The 19,320-nt window shown below is 43.9% G+C and overlaps 1 protein-coding gene across 2 annotated transcripts in view; it reads left to right on the forward strand.

Annotated features, from left to right (window-relative positions):
* Nucleotides 1-972: 972 nt before the first annotated feature.
* LOC106035420 (gamma-aminobutyric acid type A receptor subunit rho1) overlaps nt 973-19,320 on the forward strand; it is a 29,494-nt gene continuing 11,146 nt past the window's right edge. Inside the window, exons 1-4 of one of the 2 annotated variants that reach the window (XM_013180205.3) lie at nt 973-1,106; nt 13,412-13,465; nt 17,244-17,350; nt 18,681-18,748. In XM_013180205.3, the coding sequence (XP_013035659.3) occupies nt 985-1,106; nt 13,412-13,465; nt 17,244-17,350; nt 18,681-18,748 (351 nt within the window). In that variant the 5' untranslated portion in view covers nt 973-984. Of the gene's footprint in view, nt 1,107-13,411; nt 13,466-17,240; nt 17,351-18,680; nt 18,749-19,320 lie in introns of both variants that reach the window. The other variant, XM_013180204.3, reaches the window with a different exon arrangement.

Consider the following 19,320-nt stretch of genomic DNA (forward strand, 5'->3'; position numbering starts at 1 on the left):
AAGCAACCAACACGAACATTGTGACAAGGCACAAGTGGGACTAGAGTTGTAAAGCCTTGCAGGGAGACACAGAGGAGAAGGAGAGAAAACATGAAGCTGTGTGCTATACAGGAAGGGGTGTGAGCTCCAAAGAAATGGACAATGTGGCTGGCTCAACCACGTGTTCCTGCCCATGCTATTTTATTTTCGGTAGCAAGAATGAGAACTTTGTTAGCCACATGAGACCCAGCACATCGGCCCCCTGAGCTCTCCTGTGGCTCTGGCGTAAAGCAGCTCTGCTTTGACAGGATCCTTCCAAACAGCCCTGTGCTCAGGCTGTCCTTCTGTCCCTCTGTGTCCCCACCGGGATGCTCTCCAGAGACCCTGCTCAGCAGTGAGATATCTGGCACAAGCCTTGAAGGCACTGACCACTCCAGCCACGGTACAACTGTAAATTAATTAGAAAACCACAGAGGATCAAAACACGCTCTCACAGAGCTAAATGGAAATGAAGACTTTCAGCTGCAAACCAGTATGTCTATTAACACTTTTTAATCTATTGGAACGCCTGTAGCAAATGTCACCGCAATACAGATAAGTTCAGTGATTACAAAACGACTTATGACACCTGTCTGATCAGGTGCACCACTCTGGTTAACCAGACAGAAATATATACATGCCACTTCTGATAGGCACTAGAAGAGGGTTCAATTTAAACCAATTAATAAAATAGCCTGTTTGGACAAAAAATAATTGTTCTCTGAGAATACATGCATTCAACACTGCTAGAAAATCCCTGCCATCTGACGTAGAGGGATTTATAGGTTTAGTGGAAATTGCTTTCCCCACTGTCCAGATTAAATACTGCAGGATGATTTTTTGTATGAGTAAACATCCTTCCAATAACGATCAGACCGATAATGTCTTAAAAAGAGAAACAGGATCTACGTTTTGCTTTTCTTCTTCTTGTATGGACTATTTCTGGATACAGAACATTCAGGTAACATGTTGACTGTCCATAAAATGCATTTTAGCATCTTCCTGCTGTTGTGGGGATGGGTTTTATCCACTGAATGCAGAGTCCACCGACAAGGAAAAGAAATACATGAGGCGTACAAAAAAGGCAGGTGAGTTTCATTTTTTTTACATTCAAATAGCTACAATCTGGACAAATGTAATGCTTCAGATCAAGATATAATATCTATCAGACAATTAGTTTGCATTTGCAGATTGTGATCTATCAGTCAAAAATATTTTCTTTTGCTGTTTTTGCCAATGAATAATTCTTAATGCATTTATCAATAGTGAAAAACATTTTTCCCTCCCCCTCCAAAAAAAGGAAGGAAAAAAAAAGTGCATTTGTGAGTTATCTCAAAGTTTGGAATGGTGCAAAAAAGAAGCTTTTTATTATATTTATTGTGGTTGAAATATGCTGGAGTATTTACGTGAGAATGGAGAGGAAACTGAGGTCCTTGAGGATTGTTGTATGCTATGAGGATTAGATTGACTGGAGATGTGATTTGAAAAGATTCAGAATTTATTTTCTTATTCCCTTGCTGGTTGTTTATAGAGCTTCTGAGAGTAAAAAATGAGTCTCTGCAAGCCTCAAGGCTATGGTCAGTTAACAGAGGAAACAGAGAGAGCATGCAGGATATTGAATGGAGATATTCAAAGTGAATGGAAATATTCAGTCTGTTCTTCCCTTCCCTCTCTCCCTCTCTCAAGAAGGATACATGATATTTTTCTCCTACTGTCTTGTAGACAGCCATTTTAGGAGGTTTTGAGTTTAGGAAGATTTTTTGCTACAATTGAGCAATTGAGTTCTTATTACTTGTATTCTATTTGGAGAATATTTGGAATTTTGTACGAGGATTTTTGTACTCGGGCACATCACAAGGTATACCTGGAGGAAAAACCCTTTGTGTCTGTCTGTCTGGTTTTGTTTTGTTTTGAGGATATATCTGACACAGATCGCTGTTCAAATGTTGTGTAGCTCTGCTTGTGACAGATTGAACCTATGCAATTTCTGCTTTGCTATAGTCACTGTTTCTGTTCTTTAATGACTCCAAATGGTCATTAATAGTGTACAGTGTATGGGGATGGAAACGCAGGAGTGTCACAGTCCTGAGGAATTCAAGCTGTTCCTGTTAGGTTTTGGGAAAAATTATTGAAAGGTGGAAGTGAGGAAAGCGTGGTCCTTTTTTATTTTCCAGTGTTCCCTTCTGCCTTTTGCTGAGGAAAGCAAGGCAGGGATACAATACAGAGCGATAGCAATGTCATGGTGGCACCTGGGGGTCCCCGAGCCATCTAAAACATAGGAATTGGCTTTAGCAGTGACACCACCTTCCTGGAGGTACAACTGGCAAAATGGATGCAGCCACTCTGCCCATGGTCAGCCCCAGGGGATGCTCTGCCAGAGCCAGTGCATACGTGGGACACTGAGGACTCATGGCAGCGGCAGCGGAGGTGACATGCTGACTGTGGCAAAAGAAAGGGGTGAGATGCAAGGTACCACAGCTTGAAATGAAAATCATCCAGCAGAGAGGAGCGTGCACACACAGCCATATCTTCTCCAGCATCTTCAACGTCGACTTCCCCTGCACCAAACACTTAACAGTGGTGCAATTAAGTGGCAATGTAACAAATTACAGCAGAAGTGCTAAAATTATGTGAGAATGAGAATAGAAATACCTATTCAGTTCACACAAGAACTGCCTCTTTATCTGCTTTTTGTACATACGGTGTCACTGTGCCAGGACAAGCCCCTCGGGCAGCCCTCTGACGGCCTGGGAGGTCTTTTCTGGCCTATTTCTGCCTCAGTAGCACGGTGCTGATGCTGAAGAGGGCTGATGGGGAGAGAGGAGCAGCACTGGTGCATGGCCAGAGGTTGTCCATCAGCAGCGTGGCCCCCAGTACAGTGCTCGCTTTCCCTGTGACAGGGTTGACAGCAGGACTGGGTGCAGTATACATTAAAATGCTGATCAAATGAGAGAGCTTTGAAGAAGGCACGGTTCCTTTGCATTTCAAAGTCAATGCCTCTTCCCATTGCAGAATTAAAGCCTGGGAGAAAAACAGAGTGAGGGGAGATCCTATATAACATCAGAAGAAAATTGTAGTGAAGATTGCTCCTGAAGAGCTCTGCTTCCCTTCCCTTCAAGACTCAGCCCTGAATATCCATTATGCAGAAGAAGTTACAGCAATGTATTTCATTACTCCTCTTCAGGCACTGCTGTCTCTTGCTCATAAGGCTTGAGGCAAGCAGCAGGATGGAAATCCATCCCTTCACTGCAGCCTTTGTCTTCTGAAGAGGTTCACTGGAGGTTGATGGAGGAAATCTGTCTAAAGGCAGGCTCCACACGACCACAGATGGCTCAGGCTGTCTTGGTTTGCACCCACGGCCTTTCAAGCCTCCAGAAGCCCTCTGGGGGCGTGAGACCATCCACTTGCCCTCCTGTCAGAGCTCAGCGCCAGCCACCGGTGCTGGCAGGCAGAGTGGGCACCTGCAGTAGAGACCTGTCACCTCGGGTGTGCTGCCAGCTTCCTGCCGTCCTTGAGGGAAGCGTCCAGCTTTGCTCCTGACTCTCGCGGTGCAGCTGATGGAGGAGATGCACTCTTTTGGCTTGTCTATTTGGATGAAAGTGTTAGGTTCTTCCAACGAGACTCTCTTGCTCTGAACTCTGATTTCAAATAAAAACTCACCATTTTCTCAGCAGTTGTAAGCTCCAGGGCTTGTCCTTTCATCTGCTCAAATCCAGTTGATCCCCCAGCCTTTGCGCTCCTGCTGCTAGGGTGAATGGGGTGGGTGGAAGGCACAGTGTCAGAAGCTGCCTCTGTCACAATTTTTGGCGCTGCAGGTACCCCAAAGCAGCCATTCTAGCACGAGACAGGACAGCCTTGATGAAGGGTCGGGAGAGAGGCCTGGTTTTCCCCATGAGAGTTCACACATGCAGCATGGTCCTTTGGGTGCTGGGTTTGCATGGCAGAAATTCTGCAAAAGGTCCAAAATAATTCCTTAAATATAGCTGATGAGGTTTTGGGACTCAATGTGGAGTGTGACAAGAATATGGCAAATAAGAACAGGTTAAAGTATGCATACACAGTGCAAGCAGCAATGTAGAGAACTTTATTGCGTGGGACTTACTACAGAGCCTTCCGACACTGTAATTCATTGTAAAAATGTCTGTGTGCCATTCAAAGACTCGGCTACTGATTTTTGCTTATCTCCAGGACAAATCACCTCAAAGGAATTTCACTTTAAAGAGCAGCAATACAAAAACAAAACCTTTTGCGCCTTGCAGACGTGCTCACAGTTTGCAGTCAGCCATGTGCAAATCCTGTAGAGTTCGCAAAGCCGAATTCAGTCCCACACGATTCACAGTGCCAAAACTCCTACAGGCCCAAGCTGCAACCCTGAGAGCCAGCACGAGGGCTGTCTGCTGCTTTCCCAACTGCTCTTGGAAAGCCACCAGGCCGTGTGGGGATCACGGCAAGGACAGTATAAAGGCCACAAAATCATTATGTCAACAAAACGGCCAAAGCCTGCATTGCTAATTAGACTTGCAGAATCTGCTAGAGAGGATGAGCAAAAGGAAACGAACTGGCCTGGAGCAGAGCCCAGGTTGCTTTGACAGAGCTAACTGCTGGGAAAAAAAATCTCCTTTAACACTAAAATCTCCCTGGACAGCTTTATAACCACCTTTCAGACAAGTAACTCTCAGCAGAAGAGATTTCACTGTACAAGATTTACGGCTTGTGTTTATTTAATCTTAGCTGAGAGACTTGCTTCATGTTTTTAGTCATGTCCCTGCCATTCCCTGGCTGCATTATAATCATTTTGCCTCACTCTGGTCTCCAAATAGCAACTCATTTTCCGCTCTTCCAGATCTCCCTGCTTACGTTTCTGCCAGTGAGAACTATCTTTTACAGCAGTTGGTTGACATCCTCTGCAATAAGCCCTCTGCTTGTTGTCACAGGGTCCCTCTCATGGCCAAGGATCTTTATGACATTTTCAGATGTTATTACCATTAGTGGCAGTCTTCCTGAATGAGGGGAGCCACTCTGCATCATTATGGCCACGGTTCCTTCCCAGGCCTTTCTCAACGGCTCAGCATCCTGCCAAACATTTGCATCATGACATTGCCTTGATTTTGTTAAACTTGGATAGGATTTCTGTGCTACCAGCTCCTCTGTACCCTGACCACGCTGTGTACGAGCTGCCTGTGTGCTGTAAATCACACGTAGCTCTCCTGGTACCCTCCCTGAGGCTGCCTTCTACACCTAAGGCAGCTCCTACCTTCACGGCTTTCTCTGGCCTCGTAAATTCATCCATGAGCCCTAACAGGATTTCTTTTCCTTAAGCTGTTCTCTTGCCCTAGAGTTTTGCCTTTGTATCTTATCTTCACAATTGATCCCGAAAGCATTTATTTGCATAAACAAAGCTTACTAATGCAAGCTGTCTTTAGATCAGATCTTGAGTGCATGATAAGCCTGTGAAATGCCCCATGAAAGCATTGACTATGTGAGCACTCTATCAGCAGCGAGCCAGGCCCAGCGGAGCTCCTGCAGCTCCCAGGGCACGGTGCTTTAAGGTCAGCAGTTTGTGCTGTGCCCTGACACCACAGGCACCGGCAGTGCCTTCGGAGCAAGAGGCCTGGTGTGGGCTTCAGGCCAGCGTGACGGGAGTCTCTCCATCTCTGTTGGTACCTTGCCTTTCCCTTTCCTCCTTTCACCTCCATCTCCTTTACTCCTTTTCCTTCCCCCATGCAAGCTGCTTCCTCTTCTCCAACTTCTCTTTTTTGCCCCTGACTTCCTCTGCCCTCCTCTTCGCCTGCCTCCGCTATTTGCCCCAAGGCACACCCGATTCCCCTGTCGCACAGCTCTGCCAGGTTTTCTCCTGCTGCTTTGATCCAGCATTATTCCGTAGCTTCCTCCTCTCCTTCAGCAGCAGCTGCTGCTGCCTGTCTTTCCTCTTCTTCCACTTGCCAGAAATCTTTTTTCTTCTGTCCAACAGCACTCCTTTTCTTTATTTTAGTATACATTATCTTTTTCTTCATTATTGCTTTGCTATTTCTCTCATTGTCCCTTTCCACCCATTTCTATTTCAAGTAACTGCAATCCTGCACGACAATTTTCTTGGAAGTCTTGTGCATTTTTCTCAAAACCCAGCTGAAAGTGTCTTCTCTGCTTATCACTGCAAATGATGCTTCTATGAAAATGGTATTTTCTCCTTTCATCATTATCACCAGCTTCCTTTCATCCTTTCTGATACTTATTTTGGGTCTGCACTTCACATACCTTTCTATCTCTATTCAGGTGGTTTGCGTCAGAAAACTGTCTTTACCAGTATTTCTGTAGCTACATTCATACACCCAGGTACTGTGCCTCTTTACTGACTGATGATAACATCTCCAGTCAATGTTGCCACCATGTTACTTGCTCAGGATTGGCAGCTTCGTATTGACTTTTGGCCTACCATTGCTCCAATGTGTTTTATGAGCTGGTGTGAGGAGATATAAGAGGCTCTAAAAGGATATCTGCAACCCAGCATTACAATGAAAACAAAACCAAAACAAACAAACAAAATATAACAAGCCAACCAAGAGATACTGGAAGGCAGTTTTCTCCCTCCTGACTACATATAAATTGTTTGATTTTCTGATTCAGGGGTTGGATTCACATTAGAAATGATCCTTCTGGTCTTTCTTCTGTGAACTGCCCAGACACCTTTCAAACTCATTTCCATTTTTAGCATTTTCAGCCTTTGGTGAGCGTGAATTTCACAGCGACATGCTGTGTTTGTGTACTTCCTTTCAATTTTCTTCTTATTACGTGTTGTGAAAAGCCGTCAGCAACAAATTCCTGTTCACCTTCACAGTTCCACTCCTGATTTTATATAATTACGCCCTATTGCTTGTCTGTTGTCTCCCTTCTGATCTGGAGAGCCCTGTTCAGGCTGTCTGGAAGCCCTCCCCACCTCCGAGCTGCCTGGTCTCTCTCCTCTTCCTCTTTTTTTTTCCTGCTATGGGCATTGAGTATGTGAGGTGTGGGTGTGCTTGGTGTTACTAATAGCGCTGAAATGCTCAAATCATTTACAAATTTATTGAATGACACAGATCCTATCACAGATTCTCAGGAGACTATAATGACAACCTTTCTTCTTAGTGAAAACTCTCTATTATTCCTCTGGTTTCTTACTTTGTAGTCATTCACGTCAGTCATTCCCTCTTCCTGACTGGCCAGTGTCTTTACCAGCCTCTGGGATGGTTCTGTCAACAGCTTTTTGGAAACTCAGGTGTACTGTGTCATCTTGATTGCAAGTTCATTAACCTTTTAGAGAACTCTCTAAAAAGCGTATAACATCCCTCAATAAAAGTCAAACCGTCCCTAGCTCTTTTTCTATATATATTGTATTTACCTGTTGTCTACTATTGGTGTTTTGTACTGTAATTGTAGGTAATCTGTCCAGTGGAGGACTCTGTAGCTTCTCAGATTCTACTTGGAGCTCTTTTCCAAAATGTAAAGCTGTCACTTTTCCCTCCTGTGACACCAGGGTCAATTTAAATGCTAATTCAGCACTTTCTTACTTGGCTTTCTTCTGGGTGGAAGCCTGGTGCCCTCTTACTCTTCAGTCCATTTATTTTAAATCCTTCTCTGGTCCTGTGCCTGAATGAATATTTCTTAACACTGTCCCAACAATGGAATCATTACAATCCTGTATTTTTTGTAGTGCAGACAAATTCCTTAACCACTGATGGTTTTGATTGCCCTTATGAAGACAGAGTGATTTCCCTGTATGGAATTAAGACAAGTGTACTACTGCTAATTAGCTACTTACTCCCAGTCTGCATTTGAACAATTAGCTTTCTGTATTCCACAGTTCTTTATATTTATTTTTTTTTTACTGAAATTCATCTTATTGATAATGGATTATTCCTCCAGTGTGTTGGGGCTGCTTTGAATTGCATTCATAGACCCCAAAGTGTCTGTATCCCTTTCAAGCATGATGTCGTGCACAAGTTTTATAGTTCTGTCATCTGCATTATGATTGCAGATGTTGACTAGTAGTTCCCAGGATGAAATCTGTGAGATGTCATTTAATATGTCTCCCCAGCCTGACAGCAAAGTAATGTCAGTTGCTCTGACCATGGTCGTTCAACCACACTCAAAGTCACAGTTTCATCTACACCGTACTTCTCAGGTTTAGTAATGTAAATTTAAAAACCTCCCTCAAATTGACTTTTCTTCGTACTTACACTAAGGCGGCCAGTTACATTGTCAGAAGGACATTAGACTGCTTTGACGTCAATTATTGTAAAGATTTGCATTGAGTGATCTTTATAATCTCGTTATCCCTGGGGGAGGGCATACAAACGGATCATGAATTTGTCCCAGTTTCTTTCCAAACATCAGAACTCCAGCATCCTTATTTTCATCCCTGCTTAAAGCTAGGTTTTGTGTTTGTATACACCCTCCCTCAGGGATATCTCCTGTCTGTGAGAAGTCCTCAGAGGTACCTGCTAATGGCTTGGAGACTCTTTCAGCTGGTACTCCTGGTGCTCCGGGGGAAGTGCCATTGGCATGAGTTGATTTGAATACCCCCAGCTTATCTACCCTTCCCCAGTCTGTACTGTGCTCACAAGTCAAAAGAAGTCTTTTCTTCAAAGACTGGGGCAGATGCTGAACCTTTAGGCATTGCTCCGCTTCCCTTCATCCGTTCCTCCTTTTCACTGAGCTGAGCCCTGGCACCGCGCCTGCCATGAAACCCAACAAATGGACACCCACTGGATGCCATTTCTGCTGCATGAGGGGAATTTCATTTCTGCAACCTCAGGCACAGTGCCAGGATCTCAGGTGACATGACTTTGCTGTGAATAATCAATAGGCATAGGTTTCTTTATTTTTATTTCGTTTGCCAATGTTCATGACCGGGGAAAGAGCAAAGGAAGCACAAAATGTGAAGGGTGCCTGTATGTCTTCTGCCTCAGGATATTTTGAATTCTACAGTTGATCTATATTCAAATGATAATGCATTAAAATGGCATTCTCATTGAATTTTCTGTGTCATTCAAAAATAAGATGGTAGAACAGCTCTGAATCGCACTATTTCTTGGACTTTGTGATGTGAATACAGAAAATAGCTCTCTCTCCCCATTTCTTTTCAAAGATTTAACCACCTGCAATAGCAAGAGGTGACCTTTCCACTCCATCTTTAAACCTACTAGTCAGAAGGACAAATGGCCCAACATAATAATTACAGGCAAACAAGAGCTTGCCAAATGCCAAGATAAAATATTTTTTGTGATTAATTTTCCTCATTTTTTAGTGGCTTGTCTACAGCTCACTACTTTGTAACTCTCCCAGTTTAAGTAAAAATTAGTGTGCTTTCATGAACATTTTATACATTAGTCCACATCTCCATGAGCCCCTCCTGCCTCTCCACCACGTCCTTGCTCACCACCCCTCACCTGGTTTCTGCCTTTAACATGATGTGGAGATGATGATATGGATGAACGCTGGACATCTCTTTTCCAGCCACCAGCTGCCAGGCTTCCTAGGGCAGTGGGCACCTCTGTTCAGGGTAAGAGGCTCAGGGCCAGCCAAAATGTTGCTGATGACACAAGTAACCGAAGGGGCAGAGATTATGTCACAACTACATCTCAACAAAATTGCCTGAGATGGGATCTGATTTGACATCTTGTCTCTGATCTGCCATCCTCTTTGCAGACCTGATGCCATAAGGGATGGAGAAAACTGTTAGTGTTAGTGAAAAATGTTAGTGTTAGGTCAGTCTGCCAAACCCACCAGCACCATTACCCAAGGACATTGCCCCTTAGAACAAGGAAAAGCCATCTGAATCTGGCTCCATTACTTCCAAATTCAAGGTATTTCTTCAGACATCTTCACTGACTGTGGACATGCTTTCTGTAGGACACCAAGATGTCCATCACCTGGACATCCAAGTGCCACATCCACTTGACAGTTCCCATGATTACCCAAGGCACAAGGAGATTTCCAGGCTTGCTCCTGATCCCATGATAGAAGTGGAAATTGCTCCCACATCCTGGGCTAGTGGCCAAGTCACTGAGCCACTGGCAGTCTTTTCTCTCTGCATCTCTATAATACATTTCAGCAACTTACCTTCACATTTTTCTTGAGGAAAATACTCCAAATTTGCTTTTTCCTGAAGAATTTGAACTGTATTTTGGATTTAATTCCTCAAGGAAGAAATGTTCTCAGATCCTAATAAGATTATCATAATAAGAGTGTAAAATAGGTCACTGTGTATACTAGAGGTAAAATATACTAGAGGTACATTGCCTCCCCTGGAGAAAATAGAGTATGATTTATAGGTGGGAAATATGTCCTGCGTAAGTAATTACAGACCAAAATGCTAAGATCTGTAGTGGCTTCTATCACTTGTTGTGTTTGCTTTCAGAAGCTCTTATTTCAAAGATGAAGAATATTGTAGGTAGTCTGGTGCACAGTGTGAACCTGACACTCCTCTGGCACTTGTCCTGTGAAGCCAGGCATTTGGAAATGCTTGCTGTGTCCTTCATATGTTATGTTTGGACGTCTCTTCTGAAAATCAGACACAGTTATCCCTAACTCTGCAACTCTCTTGGCTGAGTTGTAGGGACTATAAGTGCCATAGTAAATCTCAGGCTTCTTTTAAAAAGAAATAACTGCCTTTTGCCTTGTGTGTGTAGCTCTTTTGCTGATTTTTTTTTTTTTCCCCTGGAAGTCCTAAGGTTAAGTCACCTAGTGGGGGCAGCTGGTGGGACTTTGGAAAGACTGCATCACCCAGGTGCCATCAGAGGCCTGAGAGCTGCTCTAGCAACGCACAGGGAGAACAGAATAAATGCCAGTCTGCTCCAGTGGTGTTTTCTGCTTTTTCATAAAGCATCTCAGTGAGCTTCATGAGCCATGAAATGCCTCTTGGCACTATAACTGTTAGGAGTTAAATATTGACATTGGGAAAAAATAATAAAAAGTTCATTATTCTGTATATTTTACCTCCTGAGCGACTGATTAGTTTTGAAGACTGTCTGTCATGCAGACGGAGGCAGGAGCATTGCCATACACTATGTGGCCATGTTGGCAGACAGCTGGGCTGAGCGATTTGTGAGCAATGTCTGGACTGAAACTCCTGAGTACAGTTATCTGACACAAACGCTCAGGGACAGCAGATGTGCTAGGGGAAGGCACAGCACCTTTCAGTTGATTCACAGCCCGAGCAGGCAGGCTAATTGGGTCTCATAATGTAGCTGCCACTGATCACTAAACCAGCAGAGCATTCCCCAGAAACCAGAGCAGAAAATCTATGCATTGAGTAGAAAGAGATGGGGCTTCGAATCACAGTAACTGGGGAATGGCTGGCAACAGGTAAGGATGTTTTGCTGCTACAGGAGGGGGCAGAAAAGCTGGGGAAGCTTGGTAACCTCAGAGCTATGGACAAGGGGAATGAGATCAGTGTTAAGAAGTGAAGGAGATGAACCAAAACACAAGTGACCCTGACGTCCTGCAGTAACTGGAGCACGGGGGACATTTCATGCTGGTTTGTGATACAGAAATAAAGCTTAGTTTAGGGACTGTGGAGAATCACCTGGAAGGAAAAAGAGGAACCACATGAGTTTGCCAGTTGCAGAGGATGGGGAGGATTCGGCCACAAATCTTTGGTGGCCATGCCTTGAAGGCTCCCTTGGCAGCCGGCATAGGGTCAGGGCCAATGTGAAGCATTAGATAAAGACTACAGTAATGAATGGAAATTAGAAATAGCAGAAATATGGCTTGCTTCATCCCTGTTTGAATACCTACATTATTCCTAACCAGCCAGGAGTTTACTAGGGCACTTTAAAGTCATTTTAGTAGGTCATCTCATCACCAGAATCTGCTTATGCCCAAAACATGTGAAATTACTTCCTGAGAGCCAGCAAACAAGAAGCAGACAGCAGCAAGCCACGTCAGCAGCAGCATAAGGGCATATCAACAAGGCAGAAGACTCCATAAAGTGCATTTTGCATTTGCAAGTGCATTTTGCTGCACTTTGTCTGGGTCCAAGCACCAAAGAAGCTGCTCCTTGCAATAGCAATGGAGCTGTATGGCCCAAAGCTTCCCAAAAGAGTGGTCTGCATGAGGATTTATTTCCAGTCCTCTTCTACTAAACACAACAGATTCTGGCAAGATACCAATCTCACTTGGCAAATGTTTCGCTTCGGGGTGAGTCAGTGGTACAGCCCAGTGCCCACTGCTAGCCAGGGCAATATGGAGATTGTTTACTTCTCTGTAACACCAACAAGAAGAATTTCCCTACAACACCATCAGTTTTTAGAGAGTTCCCAGCCCAGGAAAACAAAACAAAACAAAACAAAACAAAACAAAACAAAACAAAAAAAAAAACAGCCCACAAAACTTGGGGTTTGGCCACCTCTCACTCAAGGGGCAATGGCACTCGGGTGGTGACAGTCATTGCAAAATAAGCTTTTCCTCTGTCAGGCTCAAGATCAGGACTTTAAATGTATGTTAATGGGTGAAAAGTCTCATTAGTAGAGTGTTTATTTCAGAGAGAAGCTCATTTAAAAAAAATTTAATTAAAGATGAGTTGCAAGTTCTAAGTGTTTAAAATGTTATTTTTTTTTTTTACTCAAGCTAGCATGCTGCTAAAAGTACTGTGTTCCTTTAATGATAAAATAAACCATTGCCCAAACACCTGAGAGGAGCAGACAGTCGGGAGACAATACAAAACAGGAACAAATATTTATTATAAATATTTATCCCCCCCAGTAATACTTTTCAAAGGTTTTCTTCTCATGAAACTATTCTATTCAACTACCTCGGTTCAGCAGATGTAATGCATTAAAAGAGCTGCTTACACACACTTTCTTGTATTCTTTTGTGGCCTTTTTTTTTTTCACGCTTGTGTATAAAAGTCTTTTCCTACCTAAGAAAAACAAAGACTACCAAGCAAAGCTGTTAATGCGTTGCACTGTTTCGTTAGTTGTCAAGCCAGGATTTGTGTGTTTAATGGGCTTGTTGCTTGTTTTGTCCCACCAAGACCGCTAAGGCAGCAGGTCCCCTTGCAGGGGACACCACCGGGTAACCTGCACAGGGTGTGACATGGTGGGTGGGACTGGGCCATCCAGAGCTCTCTGGATGGGGCAAAGCCCCTTCTGCTGGTAGAAGTGCCCTGAAATGTTTTCTCTCAAAACCCACCCCCGGCTCTGCCCTCCTCTCCCAGCAAAATGGCAGCGCGCAGAGCAGCCATTTCGTCCAGCCTATGGTGACAAGGCACAACCAGGTAAGAGCCATTTACCTGTGCTACAACAGACAGCACCACAGACCCAACCATGTTTTCCTCCCGATGTTGTTAAACCGTGTGGTGGGATCCCCACAACAGGCTGTTTCATCTCACCCTTTTCTTGTCGTTTCACTGCAGCCGGCCCCAGCGGCAGAGACGGGAAGCCCATGGCGAGGCGCACAAGCAGGGCAGGTAGGCGAAGGCAGAGGGAAGCAAAATCGTCCGAGGCTGTAAAGAGTCTAGCACACAGGCCATAAATAGGAGTCATGCTGTTAACGGGGTCGAGCAAGAGCTGGGGGGACGCCAAGCTCCCCTCGTGGAGCCATTTTGTGCGGCCCTTTGGCTCCGCACCGCAGTGCTGCGTGATTTGTGTCAGGCACGGGGCAGTATTTAGGTCATGTATAATCCCCTCTACCCGGGTCACTACTGCGGCCACTGGTGCCTGCCTGGCACGGTCAGACATCCGACAATTTGGGGCTGTCCGGCGAGGGCCAGACAGTGCAGGGAAGCAGCACAACCCAAAACCCCGTCCTCCTCCAGAGCTGCAGAGCCCAGAACCTCCAGTACAACCAGCCTGACTTCCACTGTCACCTCTCAGGCATGTTTCCCTTTTCAGAAGTGAAAAAAATGTAAATTACACCACTTTGGGGAACACTCCCCCCACACCCCTCAATTTATTTTTAAACTGACCTACCAGACTCATGACAAATCCAGTTGTTTTACTTGAAAGACATTTTGACTTTTTCTCTACTCTCTACATCAGTACAGAAGCAAAATTAAAAAAAAAATGAGGTGAAAAAAAAACACATAGCTTTTATCTTCAGAAAGGAAAATACTTCAAATTTAAACATGGTTTCTGGCAGGACAGAGCATTTTCATTTTTCTATTCTGATTGCGTTTCTGGCTTCTTCACCAAGCTGTAAATGTGAAAGTTTCAAAGGGAGGAAAAAACAAACAAACACAGATCCTCATTCTTTTTCATAAAACAAAATAAAAACTATTGGTTTAACAGCTTTATTTAAAATAGACATCACCATTAATTTTTCCTCACTTTTTTACCAGAAAATAGAAAATAGAATCACTACTCAAGATTAAAATATTTTCTCTTATCAGCTTTTTACAGATTTTGGAGTTTACACATTTTCAGAACGAGCCACTGTAATAAAGGTGTGGCCAAAAAATTAAGATGAACAAAAATGATTTCCATTATCACAGCCATAGAATCATAGAATCATTAGGGTTGGAAGAGACCTCCAAGGTCAGCTGGTCCAAGCATCACCCTACCACCGATGTCACCCACTGAACCATGTCCCTAAGCACCACGTCCAGCCTTTCCTTGAACACCCCCAGGGATGGTGACGCTACCACCTCCCGGGGCACCACGTTCATAGTTCAAAACTGAACAGCAGGGTTCAGTGACAGGAAAATATAAATAAATAAAACCACCCTAGCCATTAAATATAGGAATAAGGACTGGGAAAAAGCCCTCATATATTCCCAGTAATGCCATTCCTGCTCATATAAAAGGAAACATAAAAGTTAAGTGAAATGTAGTACTAAAAAATATTCCCCTTATATTTCCAATTAAACTATTTTTAGGAAGATTACAAATGTGACAGGCAAAGGCCAGAGTGCTGATATAGTAGAGTTAGGTGCCCATGAAGTATTTGTCGAAGACTCAGGAGATATGGCTAAAACATATCACTAGACAGTATCATGCAAATGAATAACATCCACTGTAAACACATTAAAAACGGGGGAGTTGGTGTCTCAGAATCTCATTGCAGATTTAAGACTATTTCTGAGCAAGCAGTTTAAAATAGAATTGTGAAGAAATGTATTATCATCTGCTGGTATTCAGTATTTTTAGTAGCAGGCCGATAAGACCCATGAAACAATTACTAGTTAAGCTTACAAAGAACACAAAACTTAGTGGAGAAGCAAATAATTGTAGGATTGGTCAGTCATCCCAAAAAAACCTAAGCCATAGACTATTTGGGCAACACGCTGAATGCATGAGGTTGTTAGGCATGAAGCGTGTCGGTCCCCAAGGATGAGGAGGTGTGCACTATGGAAGGAAGTAGCCCATGAAATGCATCATTTATGAGCACAAATGAAAGTGGGGAGCAAGGAAGTGTGTGTATCACCTTGTGTGAAACAGGAGGAGTAATGTTCAGTCCCTAAAAGCCAGTGCCGTGCTCCTTCCCTCCGTGTGGAGCCGCTCTGCATGGCTCCCCACCCCACTGCTCGCCCTTCCCTCTGCCCGTGTCAGGGAGAAAAGTGCCTTTCTGAGCACTGATGATCCTCTTGAATGTCTGAGGTTTTGCCAGTGACCTGGTAATAACACTCCTCTGTCTTGACTGCGTATAAACGTTCCCTAATGCATACCTAAAATCCCATGGCTCTTTCCACAGCTTAGAGTTGTGGCCTCTGTCTGATACGCCACTAACTCCCTTTCTGCTCTGTCGTCGCCTGACCATTGCGGTTCCTAGGTGAACCTTTTGGTATTAAACACTTCTGTGGTACTTAATTGCACCTTATTTTTCCAGTCTACCTGTTCTTTCTGGATTTTAACAAACAGAAATAATCTGATAAGAGCTATGAAAATAATTCAATATCTGGAAAATTAACTTTTCATCAGGACAGGAAAATGCAGCGTATTCATTGTTAACAGAAAGTTTAGAAATTCTTTTATTTTGGCTTGCAGGCTTCAAATTTGTGAAGTCGCTTTTATTTAACAAAACAAGGGCAAAATAGGGGCAAAATGGAATGGGAAGAGGCTGAATTACACAAATTTAGTGTAGAAGCAGCACCTTATAAAATGCCTTAGGGATAAGTAATGACTTGAAGAACTCATCAGTGGATGTAGATGAATCATAACTCCTAGAAATTACTAAATTAGGACTGACCAGGTCTCAGAAAACCTCAGGGCTTCAGGGAGGAGTCACTGGTAACACTTCTGGTCCCTGTTGGGAGATTGTTGCATTGGTTTCTTGGGGTACAACTGCCAATGAGAAGTACAGCATGGTTAGGCATTTAGGACAAGTTTTATCACAGGAAAATATTCCCTGTCGACTTTCTTTGTTTTTCTGGGTTTGTTTAATCTATTGCTGACGTGTCTTCTGCGTAGTCAGACAAGTGCCTCTTGGAACATTTCATCTTTTTTCAAACTAAGAAACAGCAAGGCCTTCCCTCTGGAGCTCCCCTGCTGCCCTAGCAGCTGCTGTGTGGCTGCAGGGAGTGCAGGAAGGCTCCGCTTACATGGCTGGGCAGCAGAAGAGGTGCTGCAGCTTCTGTCCCACCCAAAGGTCTGGGGAGCCAAATAGAGCTTTTCAACCCCAGAAGTGGATTTGGTAGAGGAGCAAAGCATCCTCTGCCCAGCGTTCAGTGCAGCTCTAGCAGCTTCTGCAAGGACCATCCCAGACTCTAGTCTTTAATGCTCCTTTTTATCTTTCGTTAGAAATCTGGAGCAGGAGCTAATCACTTTATCCCCAGTTAGGGGATGGCCTGCCTCCTGGCCTGGTTCCCAGCCTATCTCCATTTTGTTCCTGGGCAACAGCCAGTAGCTTATTTTATGTGTTGTTTCCCTAATTCCTGGCCTGTCAGAAATCAATGTCAGAAAACTTCCTCTTTATTTTACATTTCCCCGCTTAACCACATGCACACTACTTCTCCAGCCCATACATGCGAATGATTGTATCCAAACTGTGTGATAAGCCCAGACGATTTTATAGACACAAACCAAATGTTCTCGCAGAGTGCCAGAGTTATGACAGGTGCCTAAGCGTTCTGTGCTGGGTGTGGGAGACATTTGGTAATCACATGCTGCCAACTACTGCAAGCACTCGCGTGGCCGCAGCTTAAGGGGTAAATGAACTCAGGCAGGTTCTGGTTTTAGGACTGACGTGGGTGTGTGCTTCTCACAGGCACCGTGCAGGACTTACTAGCTGTGTTTCTCTCTTCCCAGTAGCCCAATCCTGAAACGAAGCCCTGACATCACCAAATCTCCACTGACAAAGTCAGAACAGCTGCTGCGAATAGATGACCATGACTTCAGCATGAGACCAGGTTTTGGAGGTATGACAAGTGCACATTTGTTATTGTTCCTATTTTACACCATCACTTCTTTTTTAGCATGTAGTCAGGCCAACAAGCAGATTGACAGGCAGAGCCTTTTCTGTCTCTAGCTTTTATTTTTGTTGTGAATTCATGACATGCTCAGGGGGATAGAGGTAAAGGAAAGTAGTCTTCTTCCTTGGGTGAACAAATGGCTTAGTCGAAACTCATTGAATTGTAGTTAGAGGCAATTTAATATTCCTGGTATTCAGTGGCACTTTCTTCTGACAAAATCTACAAATATACCTTACGTGTATTCCTGGATGACGGGGAAATTCTACAAACCTGGCTTCCTCTGGCAATTCGTATGCATAATCAAATCAAGTGCCATGCTTGCTGACCTGGCTATGTCATTTATAACACAAAAGAAAATATTTTGACTGCTGTGTGTTAATGCTTGCTCACAGTTTTGTGGCTGTGCTGTACAGAAAGCTAAGCTTTCAGGGAAAAAGGATGAAGGGGAACACACTTTCTTTCAGCCTGTGGATTAGAGAATGTTGTAATTTATCTACCCTTTCTGGCTGACAGATGGTCATTCAAATCCAGGATACCATTATATACTCTGATGGAAGAAGGTTTTATTGCTAAATGCTCAATATACCAAACACTAACACGTTCAATTAATTTAAAAAGGTTTCAGTTTCATAGCAGTCCACTAGTGTGAGCATTATTTATCTTGACAGATCTCCTGTACTGTAGTTGCCAGAGGTATGCGAGGGGCTAGTCAAAGCCTGGAGGAGAGAAACACGAGGTCACAGCCAGACCTTTCCCCCTGGGAGCCCCGGGTTCAGTGGCACACACCTGTGTGCTGTAATGCAGCCCTGTCCATCACCCTGTCTTTTCCACAGCCAAGCACCGAGTGGTGTGAAAGCCAAATACATGGAGCAGTTCTCAGGGGTGGTATTAGCCTGAGAGGGGAGCAGAGGACGTGAGGGAAAAAATTCAAGTAACTCTCCCACATCCCCTTAGCTGTGCCATCGCTGCTCTCTTTGTGAATGGGAGCTCTGCAGGGCATCCGTCTGGTGAGCTTTAGCCTTGAGCACTAGAGACATTACTCTTAAATTTTGAAGGAATGTAGGATGTAACAATAAAAGGAGCAGGTCAGTCTCATTGCTGATTTTGATTGTTATTAGCAGGCTTTTGTTATGAATGCCAATCGTTTCTACTTGTAATTAGTTTTCTGTTATTTCTATATCAGACTGAACATCTGATTTAATTTCTAAGATGTGAGAGGCTGAGGATTACTTTTCTCGCCAGGTTTATACTTTCTCAACTCTTGTTTTCTTTCCAGGCCCTGCAATTCCTGTTGGGGTGGATGTCCAAGTTGAAAGTCTGGACAGCATTTCTGAGGTGGATATGGTAAGTGTCACAGAAGGGCTGAGGCTGTGTGGGACAGCCAGAGAACATTTAGCCCAAAGTTCTGCTGAGAGCAGGGTCAGATAGAGTGGGCTTCTTGAGGCTTTGTCTGTTGGGCTTGAATACCTCCAAGGATGGAGACTCCGCAGCCTCCTGGGCACATTATTTGACTTCAATATGCCACCAATTACTTCCACTGACTCAGGCTATCATTTCATCCCTCTAAATGTCTTGAAGCAGAAGGCATAAAAGCTAATCTGACATTTTCTTTTCTCTAAGACAAAATGATACAACACTGCCAGAATTGCCCCAAAGGATTTGGATTTTTACATTTTCTTATGAACTGAAAGCATATAAAAGCTCTGAGGAGACTAATTAATGTGTTAAGTTTAGGGCACTTTGATACACTGCAGGCGAGGTTTCACATTGACCGTGCTCTGAAGCAGTCAGGGCCCAGCTCGCTCCCAGCCAGAAGCCATGTAGCCATCCTAAAATCTGCACTGGTTCAGACTGGTAAGTTCTGCTTTCAGCAGAATGAGCAACAGCACAGAAAAATTCATGAGAGTGTATCTGTC

This window comes from Anser cygnoides, chromosome 3 (assembly GCF_040182565.1).
Source record: "Anser cygnoides isolate HZ-2024a breed goose chromosome 3, Taihu_goose_T2T_genome, whole genome shotgun sequence".
Classification (NCBI taxonomy): Eukaryota; Metazoa; Chordata; class Aves; order Anseriformes; family Anatidae; genus Anser; species Anser cygnoides.